Source organism: Nycticebus coucang, chromosome 21 (genome assembly GCF_027406575.1).
Source record: "Nycticebus coucang isolate mNycCou1 chromosome 21, mNycCou1.pri, whole genome shotgun sequence".
Classification (NCBI taxonomy): domain Eukaryota; kingdom Metazoa; phylum Chordata; class Mammalia; order Primates; family Lorisidae; genus Nycticebus; species Nycticebus coucang.
Window position 1 is genome coordinate 51,694,716 of NC_069800.1, and position 16,148 is coordinate 51,710,863.

The following is a 16,148-nucleotide window of genomic DNA, read 5'->3' on the forward strand; positions in this document are numbered from 1 at the left end:
ATTAAAGTTTAAAAAAAAACTTTGGACACATGTCAGCCTTTATTGTCATAAATTTCACTGCCACTTTTGACATTGTTGCACCTGTTTACTTTCTGAAACTTGCTTTCTTTGGCTTCCATAAAATTTCATTCTCTCTGTGTCTTTCTACCTCTATAATTGCTCCTTCTCAGGTAAAATAGGATGTATCTCAAAATCATTTTCAAACAAGGAGAAGTATAGAGTTCTATCTATAATGGGGAATTTAAATGATTGCAACATGGAAGGAGACTTAGAATATAAAGGTTTGCTTAAATACTGATCAATTTTGGGAACTGAAGTGAGTTTCTTTCCTTCTCTGTACTATATTTCTTCTATAAAATGCAAGAGATTTAACACAATGATCTCTAAGAATTGATAAAACTTTGCTGGGGTTTCTGGAGGTAAGAAAAGGCCTCTGACATTATGTGCTAAATCCCTGGGTATTTTGACCTGGTCTCCTACCAAGCAGGGGTGAGGAAGTTGGCATTTACTGATAACCTAAGAAGGGGCAGTGCCTTATGTAACTTCAGCTCCACCCATGGCACACCCACTCAAGGGAAATATAAAGGAAGAGATCAACTCAGCCCTAGGCTTAGGATTTTGGGGTAAGATGAAGTCCACCATCTTCTTTGCCTTTTCTCTGCTCCTGATCCTTGAAAAGCAATCAGCTGTGATGGGATTATATGGTAAGTGGAGAGGGTGAGAATGGGGGATAATTACTGAGACAATGGCCCTTAAGTGTATTCACAGTGCAAGGAGTTACTTGTTTAGGCAGAGATTCTTCTTGAGAAAAATCCAATTACTAGAAATATCAATAATTGTCGGGGGGAAGAGGGAGGTAAGAATTGGAAGAGAACTTTGGAGATAATCAAATGCCTAACTTCTTGTTAACCATTACCAGGTGGAATCAAAGACCAATTACCTGGTAGATCATATCAATTGCTACGTGAACTAAAAGATGAACGCTCTTTTGGACAAAAAGGCACACAAGAAGCTGGGTCCCAAAGGAGTTTGCTCATTCACAGTGAAGAGCATGTAGATAACAATAATCATAACTGGAAACAAAAATATAATCAAGTTAATTGGCATATGCAATATGAAATGAATATGTTAGGACCATATCAAAATGGAAAACAAGCACAACTAAAAAAACAAGGCAAAACTAAGAATGAAGGAGAAGACCATGATACCTCACTAACTGTATACCATATAGATGGCGAGGATAATAATGGGATACAAAATCCTTGTGAAAATCGAGAGCATGGTCTATATGTAAAGCTAATACCAGACCAACATCTGAATACAGAAGGAAGGCCGCTGGTTCATGTAATAAGAAAAAAACGAACACTCTATGGTGGACAAGATTGGTCACAACACAAAACTGATCAAGAAATACCCCAGAGTGAATATAAAATGTCAACAAAATATTTAGGGGTAAAACGAGCACCAATCTATTCTGCATATGAGCCACCTACTCCCCAAGTTGCAACCCACAAGACTTTTCCTGTCACAGATGAGGACGTGGTAATTGTCAAGAAGCAAGACTATAACCAAAAGCTTAGTCGAGATCCGGACAGACAACAATCTGCATCCCAAGTCACTGTCATCAAAACACCACAACTGGAATCTGGCAAGAATTCAATCCAGATACACCAACCTGCATCCCAAGTCACTGTTATCAAAACACCACAGCTAGAAGCTGGCAAGAGTTCCATCCAGATCCACCAACCTGAATCACAAGTCACCACTGTCATCAAAACACCAGAACTGGAATATGGCAAGAATTCAATTCAGATACAGCAACCTGCATCCCAAGTCACTGTCATCAAAACACCACAGCTAGAAGCTGGTACGAATTCTATACAGATACACCAACCTGAATCCCAAGTCACCACAGTCATCAAAACACCACAGCAACAAGCTGACAGAAATTCAATCCAAATACATGAACCTGGATCCCAAGTCACCGTCGTCAAAACGCCACAGCTAGAAGCTGGTATGAATTCAATCCAGATACATCAACCTAAATCCCAAGTCACCACCGTCATCAAAACACCACAGCTACAAGATAGCAAGAATTCTATCCAGATACACGAACCTGAATCTCAGGTCACCACTGTCATCAAAACACCACAGCAACAAGCTGACAGAAATTCAATCCAAATACACGAAACTGGATCCCAAGTCACCGTCGTCAAAACACCACAGCTACAAGCTAGCAAGAATTCAATCCAGATACACCAACCGGAATCCCAAGTCACCACAGTCATCAAAACACCACAGCAACAAGCCGATAACACTCAAATCCAGATACACCAACCAGCATCCCAAGTCACCGTTGTCAAAACACCACAGCTAGAAGCTGGCAAGAGTTCAATCCAGATACACCAACCTGAATCCCAAGTCACCACAGTCATCAAAACACCACAGCAACAAGCTGACAGAAATTCAATCCAAATACATGAACCTGGATCCCAAGTCACCACTGTCATCAAAACACCACAGCAACAAGCTGATGACACTCAAATCCAGATACACCAACCAGCATCCCAAGTCACTATTGTCAAAACGCCACAGCTAGAAGCTGGCCAGAATTCAATCCAGATACACCAACCTGAATCCCAAGTCACCACAGTCATCAAAACACCACACCTAGAAGCTGGCAAGGATTCTATACAGATACACGAACCTGAATCTCAAGTCACCACAGTCATCAAAACACCACAGCAGCAAGCTGACAACACTCAAATCCAGATACACCAACCAGCATCCCAAGTCACCGTTGTCAAAACGCCACAGCTAGAAGCTGGTATGAATTCAATCCAGATACACCAACCTGAATCCCAAGTCACCACCGTCATCAAAACACCACAGCTACAAGAGAGCAAGAATTCTATCCAGATACACGAACCTGAATCTCAAGTCACCACTGTCATCAAAACACCACAGCAGCAAGCTGACAACACTCAAATCCAGATACACCAACCAGCATCCCAAGTCACTGTCATCAAAACACCACAGCAACAAGCTGACAGAAATTCAATCCAAATACATGAACCTGGATCTCAATTCACCATCGTCAAAACACCACAGCTAGAAGCTGGCCAGAATTCAATCCAGATACACCAACCTGAATCCCAAGTCACCACAGTCATCAAAACACCGCAGCTACAGGAGAGCAAGAATTCTATCCAGATACACGAACCTGAATCTCAAGTCACCACTGTCATCAAAACACCACAGCAACAAGATGACAACACTCAAATCCAGATACACCAACCAGCATCCCAAGTCACCGTTGTCAAAACGCCACAGCTAGAAGCTGGCCAGAATTCAATCCAGATACACCAACCTGAATCCCAAGTCACCACAGTCATCAAAACACCACAGCAACAAGCTGACAGAAATTCAATCCAAATACATGAATCTGGATCCCAAGTCACCACTGTCATCAAAACACCACAGCAACAAGCTGACAACACTCAAATCCAGATACACCAACCAGCATCCCAAGTCACCGTTGTCAAAACGCCACAGCTAGAAGCTGGCCAGAATTCAATCCAGATACACCAACCTGAATCCCAAGTCACCACAGTCATCAAAACACCACACCTAGAAGCTGGCAAGGATTCTATACAGATACACGAACCTGAATCTCAAGTCACCACAGTCATCAAAACACCACAGCAGCAAGCTGACAACACTCAAATCCAGATACACCAACCAGCATCCCAAGTCACCGTTGTCAAAACACCACGGCTAAAAGCTGGTATGAATTCTATCCAGATACACCAACCCGAATCTCAAGTCACCACTGTTATCAAAACACCACAGCAACAAGCTGACAACACTCCAATTGAGATACAGCAACCAGCATCCCAAGTCACTGTCATCAGAACACCACAGCTAGAAGCTGGCAAGAATTCAATCCAGATACACGAACCTGAATCTCAAGTCACCACCATCATCAAAACACCACAGCAACAAGCTGACAGAAATTCAATTCAAATACAGAAATCTGGATCCCAAGTCACTGTCGTCAAAACACCACAGCTAAAAGCGGGCAGGAATTCTATCCTGATCCATGAACCTGAATCCCAAGTCACCACTGTCATCAAAACACCACAGCTAGAAGCTGGCAAGAATTTGATCCAGATACACAAAACTGAACCTCAAGTCACCACCGTCATCAAAACACCACAGCAACAAGCTGACAATACTCCAATCCAGATACAGCAACCAGCATCCCAAGTCACTGTCATCAAAACACCACAGCTAGGAGCTGGCAAGAATTTGATCCAGATACATGAACCTGAATCTCAAGTCACCACCGTCATCAAAACACCACAGCTACAAGCTGACAGAAATTCATTCAAAATACACAAATCTGGATCCCAAGTCACCATCGTCAAAACACCACAGGTAGAAGCTGGCAAGAATTCAATTCAGATACACCAACCTGGATCCCAAGTCACTGTCATCAAAACACCACAGCTAGAAGGTGGGAAGAATTCAATACAGATACAGCAACCTGCATCACAAGTCACTGTTGTCAAAACACCACAGCTACAAGCTGACACGAAGTCTATTCAGATACACGAATCTGGATCCCAAGTCACCACCGTCATCAAAACACCACAACTACAAGCTGACAACCGTCCAATCCAGATTCAGCAACCTGCATCCCAAGTCACTGTCATCAAAACACCACAGCTAGAAGCTGGCAAGAATTCAATCCAGATCAACGAACCTGGATCCAAAGTCACTGTCATCAAAACACCACAGCAACAAGCTGCTTTGAAGTCTATCCAGATACACGAATCTGGATCCCAAGTCACTGTTGTCAAAACACCACAGCTACAAGCTGACACGAAGTCTATCCAGATACATGAATCTGGATCCCAAGTCACCACCGTCATCAAAACCCCACAACTACAAGCTGACAACCGTCCAATCCATATTCAGCAACCTGCATCCCAAGTCACTGTCATCAAAACACCACAGCAACAAGCTGACACAAAGTCTATCCAGATACATGAATCTGGATCCCAGGTCACTGTTGTCAAAACACCACAGCAACAAGCTGACAAGAATTCCATTGAGATACACCAACCAGGATCCAAAGTCACTGTCATCAAAACACCACAGCAACAAGGTAATGAGAATTCAATCCAGATACACCAACCAGCATCCCAAGTCACGGTCGTCAAAACTCCACAGCTACAAGCTGACACAAAGTCTATCCAGATCAACGAACCTGGATCTAAAGTCACTGTCTTCAAAACACCACAGCTACAAGCTGACACGAAGTCTATTCAGATACATGAATCTGGATCCCAAGTCACCATTGTCAAAACACCACAGCTAGAAGCTGACATGAAGTCTATCCAGATACACAAACCTGGATCTCAAGTCACTGTCATCAAAACACCACAGCTAGAAGGTGGGAAGAATTCAATACAGATACAGCAACCTGCATCACAAGTCACTGTCATCAAAACACCACAGCAACAAGCTGAGACAAAGTCTATCCAGATCAACGAACCTGGATCCCAAATCACTGTCGTCAAAACACCACAGCTACAAGCTGACACAAAGTCTATCCAGATACACAAATCTGGATCCCAAGTCACTGTCGTCAAAACACCACAGCTACAAGCTGACAAGAATTCAATCGAGATACACCAACCTGGATCCAAATTCACTGTCATCAAAACCCCACAGCTACAAGCTGACACAAAGTCTATCCAGATACACGAATCTGGATCCCAAGTCACTGTCGTCAAAACACCACAGCCACAAGCTGACACAAAGACTATCCAGATCAACAAACCTGGATCCAAAATCACTGTCATCAAAACACCACAGCTACAAGCTGACACAAAGTCTATCCAGATACACGAACCTGGATCCCAAGTCACTGTCGTCAAAACACCTCAGCTACAAGCTGACAAGAATTCAATCGAGATACACCAACCTGGATCCAAAGTCACTGTCATCAAAACACCACAGCAACAAGCTGACACAAAGTCTATCCAGATACACGAACCTGGATCCCAGGTCACCACTGTCATCAAAACACAGCAGCTGCAGGCTGACAACAATCCAATCCAGATACAGCAACCTGGATCCCAAGTTACCACTGTTATCAAAACACAACAGGTAGAAGCTGACAAGAATTCTATCCAGATACATGAACCTAGATCGCAAGTCACTGTCATCAAATCACAACCACTAGAAGCTGACAAGAATACAATCCAGATACGACAACCTGTATCCCACATCACTGTCATCAAAACACCACAGCTGGAAGCTGACAAGAATCTAAACCTGATACAAAATCCTCATCAAGTTCAAGAGTATGCCCCAAATGCAAATAGATTCCTTGCCCAATATATAGCTAACGAACAATATCTACTCTACCATGGACAAAAAAACAGATACCAAAAGGAGTTCCACAAGAAGTATAATCTTATAATGATAAAGCATGAAGGTGACAACGGGACACAAAATCTTAACCAAGATGAAAGGCACAGCAATGATGTCTATGCAATTCCATCACCATATTCAAGCAGAGTAATAAATCTAGTCCGTCATAGACAACCTGGTAGACACCAGGATGGATCTAAAGACACTCGTGTTTCCCAAAATGTTGACAATAGCCTTAAAGTTCTGCAAGATCATGCTAACCATGAAGGGTTTTCAAAACATGCAATGGCAAAGATAATCCAGTATCCACAAAAAGCTATCAGGCGTTAACCTCTTGAACAAGAGGACCAATATCAAGGTAAGTTCCTTATCCAGTACTAGAAACACCTGCCCACAGGTTTAGAACTAGCACATGGGGTCTCCTCAGGACCATTTTGAGACTAATAACCCTTATCCATACCAACAGAAGTTCTACGTTACAAGCTGTGGGAATGGGAGCACCATTCCCTGGTGAAAAGACCACCTAGCAGCAGCAGGGAAGCATGCCTACTATATTACTGGGGTGTTTTTTTTTTATTGTTAAATCATAGCTGTGTATTACTGTGTTTTAACATTTCTATGCTTAATTAAGTACTCAATGATTTTTTTTTGCACATGCTTAGCAGTTACATTTTTTTCAACATGCACTGAATATGTATGCATATTTATAAGTTTATGATGTACTCTTGTCAATTATACCTTGGATTAGACAACTGTGATTTCTTATATAAAATATTATAGTAGTTAATATTTTCTTTGCGTTGGGCGGCGCCTGTGGCTCAGTGAGTAGGGCGCCAGCCCCATATGCCGAGGGTGGTGGGTTCAAACCCAGCCCCGGCCAAACTGCAACCAAAAAATAGCCGGGCGTTGTGGCGGGCGCCTGTAGTCCCAGCTACTCGGGAGGCTGAGGCAAGAGAATCGCTTAAGCCCAGGAGTTGGAGGTTGCTGTGAGCTGTATGACGCCACGGCACTCTACCGAGGGCCATAAAGTGAGACTCTGTCTCTACAAAAAAAAAAAAAAAAAAAAATATTTTCTTTGCGCACATCAGTGAATTTTCTTGCATCCCTGTTAGGGTTCTTCTCTTCTCCTTCAGACATCACAAGCCCAAGGATTAGCTGTACTCTCTCTCAGATACAGAAGAGATGAGGAGAAAGAAACAAAATCTCTGTTCACCATGTAGAAGAGGAGATGGAGATGGAAAGGGAGGGATGTCAGATGCCCACTGGACATTTGCAATGTCATCAGAGGAAAACTAAATCCCACTGAGGGAACAGATGCTTTTTTGTCCCTTTTGCAATAAGTAGCACTTTACCTGAAGAGAGGACGTGGAGCAGAAATCATGGCTCCAGCTGACAACTACTGGCCTGGCATTATAACATGCAGGGGCTTGGTCCAACTTGAGCTAAAGAAGGCAGATACCCCACCTACCATCCCCATAGCCCCCTCTTAACTACTGATTGTCCTCTCTCTCTCTCTCTAGGTGTCACCTGACCTCAGGGAAGTCTGTGAAGTCTCTGAGATACAGACTCCTAAGTGATTCCAGATCCTTGATCCATGGATGACCCCACTAGCTCACGCTTTCTTGTCCTTGGGGTTTCTAAACCTAAAGCTCCTTCAAACACTTGCTTGCCAATAAAGAGATCACCTTCTGCTTCATTTACTTTTGGCTCCTGTGATTTCTGGATTCCTAGAAGTCAGTGGGTAGGAGATATTCCTAAAAGAGATGGTTTCAGGATATATGACAATATTCACTGGGTAAAATTTTGTTCAGGGTTTTTGCCTTCCTGTTTGCAGACTGTTTTATTTTCACTTAATATCCTTTGTCATGTTTTGGTATAAAATCATAGTGAATATCAAACTTCTTTGCAAACTAAAAGGTTTTGTGTCACTATGTGGGGCTGCAAACGAAAAACTTGAGAATAAAAGGGCAGACACTAAGTTATTTTCATGTTAAACCAATTGAAAAGGATTTTGCTTTCTAAATTTGGACTTGAAGTCAGTGAGCACAGGCCTAGCCAGAGCAAGAAGAAAGAGTCTCATTGCACAGTAAAAAGCAAATACTTGAGGCAGCCAGAAGATTGTGCTAGAAAAGCAGATCTCAGTAAATAGAGCAGTCGCTCTAGAGCAATTTTTTTCCTGGCATCTCTCTGCCTCTCGTATCAGATCCCGTTTCTCCTGTGTGCTTTCATAAATCTACTTCTCACCATTGCAGAAGTCAGCTATGTTCTTTGTACCAAACAAGTAAGATAGCATACACTTTTAGAGGAGAGCAGAAAGAATGTGAAGGTTCATTTGGCCTCGGGTTTTCATTCTAAAATGATCTCAGGTCAGTCTTTTGACACTGTCAACTTAGGAAGTTTTTATAAAGTCATAGAGACACAAAGACATAAGTTAAAGAATAATAAAATATTCATTTTAAGTTAAGTTAAAATACAGTCCCATGGAGAACAATGAATAAGCATTTTTCATTAATCTAGAAATGACCTTGAATTACCACATTATTTTGCTCTCTCTTTGTATCTGAGTGTGTCTCAAGTGTTAATGAGTTACAAGTAAACACCTCAATTGCACCCATATTTGAACACTTTTGGAAGGGGAGGTTTCAATTGTTCTAGATTCAAAGTGGGGAGAGAGGTCCTGATGAGTGTCCTGCCAAAGACATTTCCCTCCTATTGCCTAAAAACCATCATATAAATTAAGAATGATGAAAGGCCAGGCTAGCCCTAAAGCACCTGGAAAAGTCCTGGGGGGGGCTCTAGGAAGTTATAACCCAGGGTTATTTCACATTTTCTCTTCCTGGGAGGTGAAAGGAAACAAGTAGTATCTCCAGGTCAACTTGAGGCCCTTCTGACTGGAGAACCAGAGCTCCCTCTGCTAGTGGGACCCAAAATTGATGCAAACAGGTCAAGCCTCCAGGTGCACCCTCACATTTTCTTGCATGATTAAACTGAGCAAACTCTCTGTGTTCGCTAGGACTATCTTCCTTTGCCTCCACATGGCCCAGGCTGGAGTCATAAAGAGTCTGGGTAAGGCTAGGATATCCTGTGTGTGATTGAAGTTGTGGAACGTTTCCTCTGAGGGTGTCTGGAATGACCTAGCCCTGAATCCTGAAAGGGAAGCATCGATGCCCCCAACTCGCCCTGTGGCATTCTTTCTCCAGCTAAACCTAAACCAGGATATTGCCCAGAGTTTACTCTTTCTGCCCTTTTACCATGTTTCCTATGTGCCAGTGTGATAAAGGTTGCCAGGGCGGTCAAAGAGGGCTGCAACTTCAACTGCTGACATCAGTGTATGGACCCCTGGGAGACTTTGGTCTGAGGTGGGCAGTCCCAGGTCTGTGGTTCTCACCCTGGCTCCTGTAACCTTCCTGCAGAACCATTTGTCTCATGGGAAGTTGAGAAATGCCCAGGCCCCTAGAACTCACAGCTATCAGAGGCCACTTTATAGTTCAGGCCAAGGCTCAGTAGACCTCCTTGCTGAGACTATGCACCATTCATTTCATGTAATGGGCAATGGCTTCTCCTTTGTGTGATGGGGACACATGTGCCCTGAACGGTTTGCACCTTCCTATATCTCTGGTTCTGTCTTCTCTTCCAAGGTGGTAAACCCCTTCTTAACCAGGCCTGAGGAGACACTTGCGCTACAGGCTCAGACTTGGATAACTAGTTTGCAATTCTTCCATGTTCCTCCCAGACCCAAGACTTTCCTTTTCACAAGAGTTAAATTCTTACTAATATGATAACAAAATAAAGAAACAAAGCATTGAATATTTAAAACTACAGGAAAAATTCTAAGATAGCTGAAACTCACTCTCTCTATCTCTCTCTCTCTGTATCTGTCTTATTTGTATCTGAATCTCAGATGGTCCCATCTCCACAAGCAGACTTTCTGGTTGGGTGGGGCCACTTCAGCCTCTCCCTAGGTGCTTTCACCAGAAGCTGGGAGCAGATTTTCAAACTTTGTCAAAACAGCTACCTAACCCGCCGTTGTGGAGCCTGAGGGCAAGCTCACCCAAACCAGCCCCACCCAGCCTCACTCCCCATCCCACCCTGCTGTTGCAGAGAATAAGAACTCATTCAGAAGTTTCAGGGCCCCACCCACCACCTGAGGTGTTTAAGCGCTCCTCTGGAGAGGCTAGAGCCAGTCATAGGTCTCAAAAATAACACTGCAGATTGCTCCTTCCAGCAAGCGCCATCTACTGACAGGGAAGTCAATTTGCACAGCCTTTTACAGAGCATTTATTGACTCAATCTTACACGGTGAGATTGATTCTCACCCACAAGCACCACCTATTGTCTCAGGGAATAAAGTGGGCATGTCAATATAATTCACATGGTCAAGATGTCCACAGGGCAATAGAAAGAGAAAATATTTCAAAGATCCCCAACCTCTCTCATCAAACTAAGACAGGGAATCTGACCATACACATAGTTCACCACTGCAAACCATGAGCAACTGAGAAAAACACCACACTAAGGATATTATAACCAAGTCTTCTACTCAGAACCTAGATTGCCATTAAAGCCCCCACAAACAAAGATAAAGGTTCTTACCCAAGATATGCTACACCTGTATAAGGGAGATAGAGGGAAAAACCTCCATCTAAACAAGAAAAAAAAATCCAAAAAATAATAACAAGAAACGGTAACTACTCAAGTTAAGAAGGAATCAGCAAAAGAACTCTGGAAGCATGAAAAATCAGAGTGAAAAGGCACCCACAAAAGGGAACACAATCTCTCTAGCAGTGGATGCAAACCAAAATGAACAAATTGAAATGACAAGTAAAGAATTCCAAATACGGGTTGTAAGGAAACGCAAAAAAATTCTAGAAATGGGAACCAATTCAAAGAAACTAGAAAAAAATTCAGGAAATGAATGAAAAATTCACTAAAGAGATAGACATACTAAAGAAAAAATGGAATTTCTGGAAATGAAAATTTCATTTACGGAAACACAAAACACAGTGGAAACTGTGTTTCCAAAAAGAATAGACTAGATCAGGAAGAAGAAAGAATGTCAGAGCTTGAAGATAACTCTTTCAAATTAACTCAGTCAGTCAAAAATAATGAACAGAGAATTAAGAGGAATGAAAAAAAAAGTCTACAAGAATTGCAGGATTGTGCAAAATGGCCAAATATAAGAATCTTAAGCATCACTGAGGATGAAGAAGAAACTGCACAGGGGCTGGAAAACTTATTTGGGGAAATAATTGAGGAAATTTTTCTGGCCTTGCTAGAGATTTAGATATTCAGATACAAGAAGCTCAACAAACACCTGGGAGACTCATTGCAAAGAGGCAATTAAAAAAGACATAAGCGCAGCACCTGTGGCTCAAAGGAGTAGGGCGCTGGCCCCATATGCCAGAGGTGGTGGGTTCAAACCCAGCCCTGGCCAAAAACTGCAAAAAAAAAAAAAAAAGACATACATCAGATTGGCTAAAGTCCACATGAAGGAAGAACTTCTATGACCCATAAGAAGTGGAAAATAGCTTACAAATTAAAATTCATTAGGCTAACTACAGACTTCTCAACAGAGATCTTATAAGCCAGAAGGGATTGAGCCCCATCTTTAGTCTTCTTGAACAGAACAACTGCCAACATAGAATACTGTATTCTGCAAAACTAAGTTTCATAAGTGAAGGAGAAATAAAGATCTTTCCAGATCAGCAAACGCTGAAAGAATTTGTCAAAATCAGCCCTGCCCTGCCAGAAATACTCAAAACTGCATTATACATGGATCAGCACAATGGTCGCACACCATTATAAAAGCACCCACAAGTTAAAGCTCAGAGCTCATATAAAACAGTATATAAGAGATAAAACAAAACAACAAATTAATGCCCAAAGTATGAACAGAATAGGATCCCACATGTTAATCCTATTAATCAATGTGAATTATTTAAATTCCCCACTCAAGAGACACAGCCTGATTGAATAGATGAAAAAAAATAAAACCAAGTATTTGCTGCCTACAGGAAACACATCTAACTTACAAGTATTCTTTTTTTTTTTTTTAAATCATAGCTGTGTACATTGATATGATCATGGGGCATCACACTAGCTTCACAGACTGTTTACCAAACTTACAAGGATTCTGACAGATTCAAGGCTAAGGGATAGAAAAAAATACTTCATGTAAAATATTCACCAGAGGAAAGCAGGTTTAGCTATTCTTATATTTTCTTTTCACCAAAAGAAAGCAGGTTTAGCCATTCTTTTTTACTTGCCATCTTTTTTAATGGTAAGAATATTTAAGATCTCTTAGCATTTTTAAGTATATAATACATTATTAATAGCCAGCTATTAATAATCTTATATCAGATAAAATTAACTTTAAGTAATAGTAAAGAAAGACAAAGATGTTCATTATATAATGGTAAATGGAGCAATTCAATAAGAAGACATAACAATCCTAAACATGCACCTAACACAGGACCACCCTGATTCATAAAACTACTAAATCTAAGCAATGAGATCAACAGTAGCATTGTAAGTGCCAGGGACATCAATATCCCACTGAGAGAACTGAACAGATCATCCAAGCAAAAAACAAATAAAGAAACAGAAAATAAATGAAGAATGTCTGTGCAGAACTCTAGAACAAATGGACATAACAGATGTTCACAGACTATTTTATCCTCAAACCACTGATTATATACTGTTCTCATTAGCACATGGAACATTCTCTGAGACTGATCATATTTTAGGCCACAAATCATGACTCAATAAATTCCAAAAATTTAAAATCATGCCAGGTGTCTTCTCAGATCACAGTGAAATAAAATTAGAAATCAACAAGAGAAACACCCAGTTTTACACAAAATCATGGAAATTAAACAACCTCCCGCTGAATGATTATTGGATCAATGTTGAAATCAAGATGGAAATCAAAAGATTCCTAGAAGTGAATGACAAAGGGAACATGAGTTGCCAAAATGTGTAGGATTCAGCAAAAGCAACCCTTAGGGGGAAATTCATAGCTTTAAATGCCTATGACAAAAAGGCAGAAAGATCACAAGTTAACAATCTAAAGGCATGTCTCAAGGAACGACAAAAGAAAAAGAAAGCCAAACTCAAGGCCAGCAGAAGAAAAGAAATCTGACCAAGGGGGTGGCACCTGTGGCTCAACGGAGTAGGGCCCTGGCCCCATATGCCAGAGGTGGTGGGTTCAAATCCAGCCCTGGCCAAAAACTGCAAAAAAAAAGAAAGAAAGAAATCTGACCAAGGCTGGAGCAGAACTTAATTAAATCAAAAAACAAGAAAATAATTTAGAAGATCATTGAAACAAAATGTTGGTTCTTTGAAAGATAAAATCAATAGATATCTTACTAGATTAACCAGGAATAGAAGAGAAAGGACGCTAACAAGCTCAATCAGGAATGCAAAGAGGAGATATTACAACTGATACCACAGAAATATAAAATACCATTTATGAATACTATAAAAATCTCTATGAACATAAACTAAAAAGGTACAGGAAATGGACAAATTCCTGGGATTGTACCTACCAAGACTCAATCAGGAAGAAATAGAATTTCTGAAGATCAATGATGAGCAATGAGATTGAAGCAATAATAAAAAAAATATTCCAACAACAAAAAAAGCCCCAGACCAGTTGGATTCACAGCCAGATTTTATCACACCTACAAAGAAGAGTTGGTACCCATACTGCAGAAACTATTGCATGACATCAAAAAAGAGGGACTCTTCCCCAGCTTATTCTATGAAGCCAATTATCGCCTGATGACAGAACCAGAAAAGGACACTACAAAGAAAGAAAACTACAGACCAATGTCCCTTATGTATATACGTACAAAAATCCTCAACAAAGGCTCAGTGCCTGTAGCTCAAGCAGCTAAGGCGCCAGCCACATACACCAGAGCTGGAGGGTGCTGGGAGTACCCAAATGTTTGCTGCCGCATGAGTTATAATTGCAAAGATGTGGAATCAGCCTAAGTACCCATCAATTCATGAGTGGATTAACAAAATGTGGTATATGTATATCATGGAATTTTACTTACCCATGAAGAAGGCTGGCTTAATGCCTTTGTGACAATTTGGATGGGACTGGAGACCATTATCCTAAGTGAGTTATCTAAAGAATGAAAAAACAAACACTTCGTGTACTCACTATTAAAATGGAACTAATTGAAGAGCACACGTGTGCTAGAGGGAAGTAAAACTTAATGGAAATCAAGTGGGGTGGGGGGAAGGAATGGCTGAAAACCTACCTAATGGGTACAATGAACACTACCTGAATGACAGGCACACTTATAACCATGACTCAAGCATCATAAAAGTGACCCATGTAAACAAAATATTTGTACCCCTATAATACTTTGAAAAAAAATAGGTAATTGAAAAGATTCATGCACAAAGATTTAGATATACACATAATCTATGATAGAAATCAAGAACTGGGAACAACAGATTTGTCAGTGGGGTTACATAAGCGATGACATAGCTTTAAAGGGGACAATTTGGTTATTCACTGAATTTAGCTACACAATTGTTTCCTTCAGGGCCTCTCCATGCCAAGTGCCTGCTATGCGTGATGTTGCTATAGCTGGTAAATGTGGCTCCTGTCCTCATGAAGTTCAAGATATTTATGAAGTCTTTATAATGTGGGAGAATGTGTCCTAAACTGGAGAGTAGGATATGAGATTATATACACAGCATAATCGCTACCAAGGAAAAAATGCACTTGGATCCAAAAGCACAAGCCAGAGAGGGAGCGGAGAGGAGGCAAGCGCCCTGCTTCACAATCCAGGCAAGCCTGTACATGTAGTCTTATTAAAGCTCTGGTTGGTTTTCTGTATAAACGATTCCTTATTCCCTACAGATTGCAAGAGACATCATTTTAGGGGAACAAAGAGAATTCCTTGTGTAATAACCTCAATCCTTTCTGGGAAAGATGGCTTTGCACCCTTACATGGGTACTATAAGAAGATATTGTCTTTCTCTGTGTAGTTTTAAACAGTACATTATCTGAGAATTGTTTTTTCTTGAAGGTGTGTATGCTGTAAATCTGTCATCTGATCCAACCAATATGGACACTCAGAAAAACTAAGATTATCCGCAACTCACAGTAGGGAGTCTTCAAAAGGACTAATTATATTATGCCAAGGCCCACTCTGGATTATTTAGAAAGACTCAAAATATCCAAGACCTTCTTGGTCCATCTTACTGAATACTTTTCTTACCTCCAGCAAGGGTTTTTCCCAAGTAAGGACCCTAGGAGCAGGGAAATACCTTGCTGGGGTAGGCCCCCAAGCTGGAGGCCAAACTCTGAAATGGGATAAACTCCTAGGTTACACACAGGACACATGCTAAAAAAGTGGCCATAGTGTTTCTTTCTTTCTTTTTTTATTCTCTAATTTTTTTGGTAGTGATCACTTTTTATGATCTTCTTTGGGGGTAAATTTCCCTGGAAAATAGTTTCAGAGGGCATTCGTGCACAGGAAGTTTACAGGGGAATGTTCTGGGGAGTAACAGTGATGAGAAGTAAAAGAAAGCAGGGATAACAGGCAACAAGAGCAAAATAAGACTACATCGAGCTGAAAAACTTACACGGTCAAGGACACAATCAACAGAGTGAAGAGGTTACCTATGGAATGGGAGAAAATATTTGCAAACCATCCAGCTGATGGGGGTTACTATCC

General features: G+C 41.1%; 1 protein-coding gene across 1 annotated transcript; it reads left to right on the forward strand.

The window, feature by feature from the left end:
• The first annotated feature begins 628 nt into the window (after nt 1-628).
• Nucleotides 629-6,777, forward strand: LOC128573527 (uncharacterized). Its single transcript, XM_053573760.1, has 6 exons — nt 629-704; nt 920-1,726; nt 1,982-2,827; nt 2,942-4,440; nt 4,546-5,903; nt 6,222-6,777. Exons 1-6 carry the CDS (start codon nt 629-631, stop codon nt 6,775-6,777), a joined length of 5,142 nt encoding a protein of 1,713 aa, XP_053429735.1.
• The last annotated feature ends 9,371 nt before the right edge of the window (nt 6,778-16,148 follow it).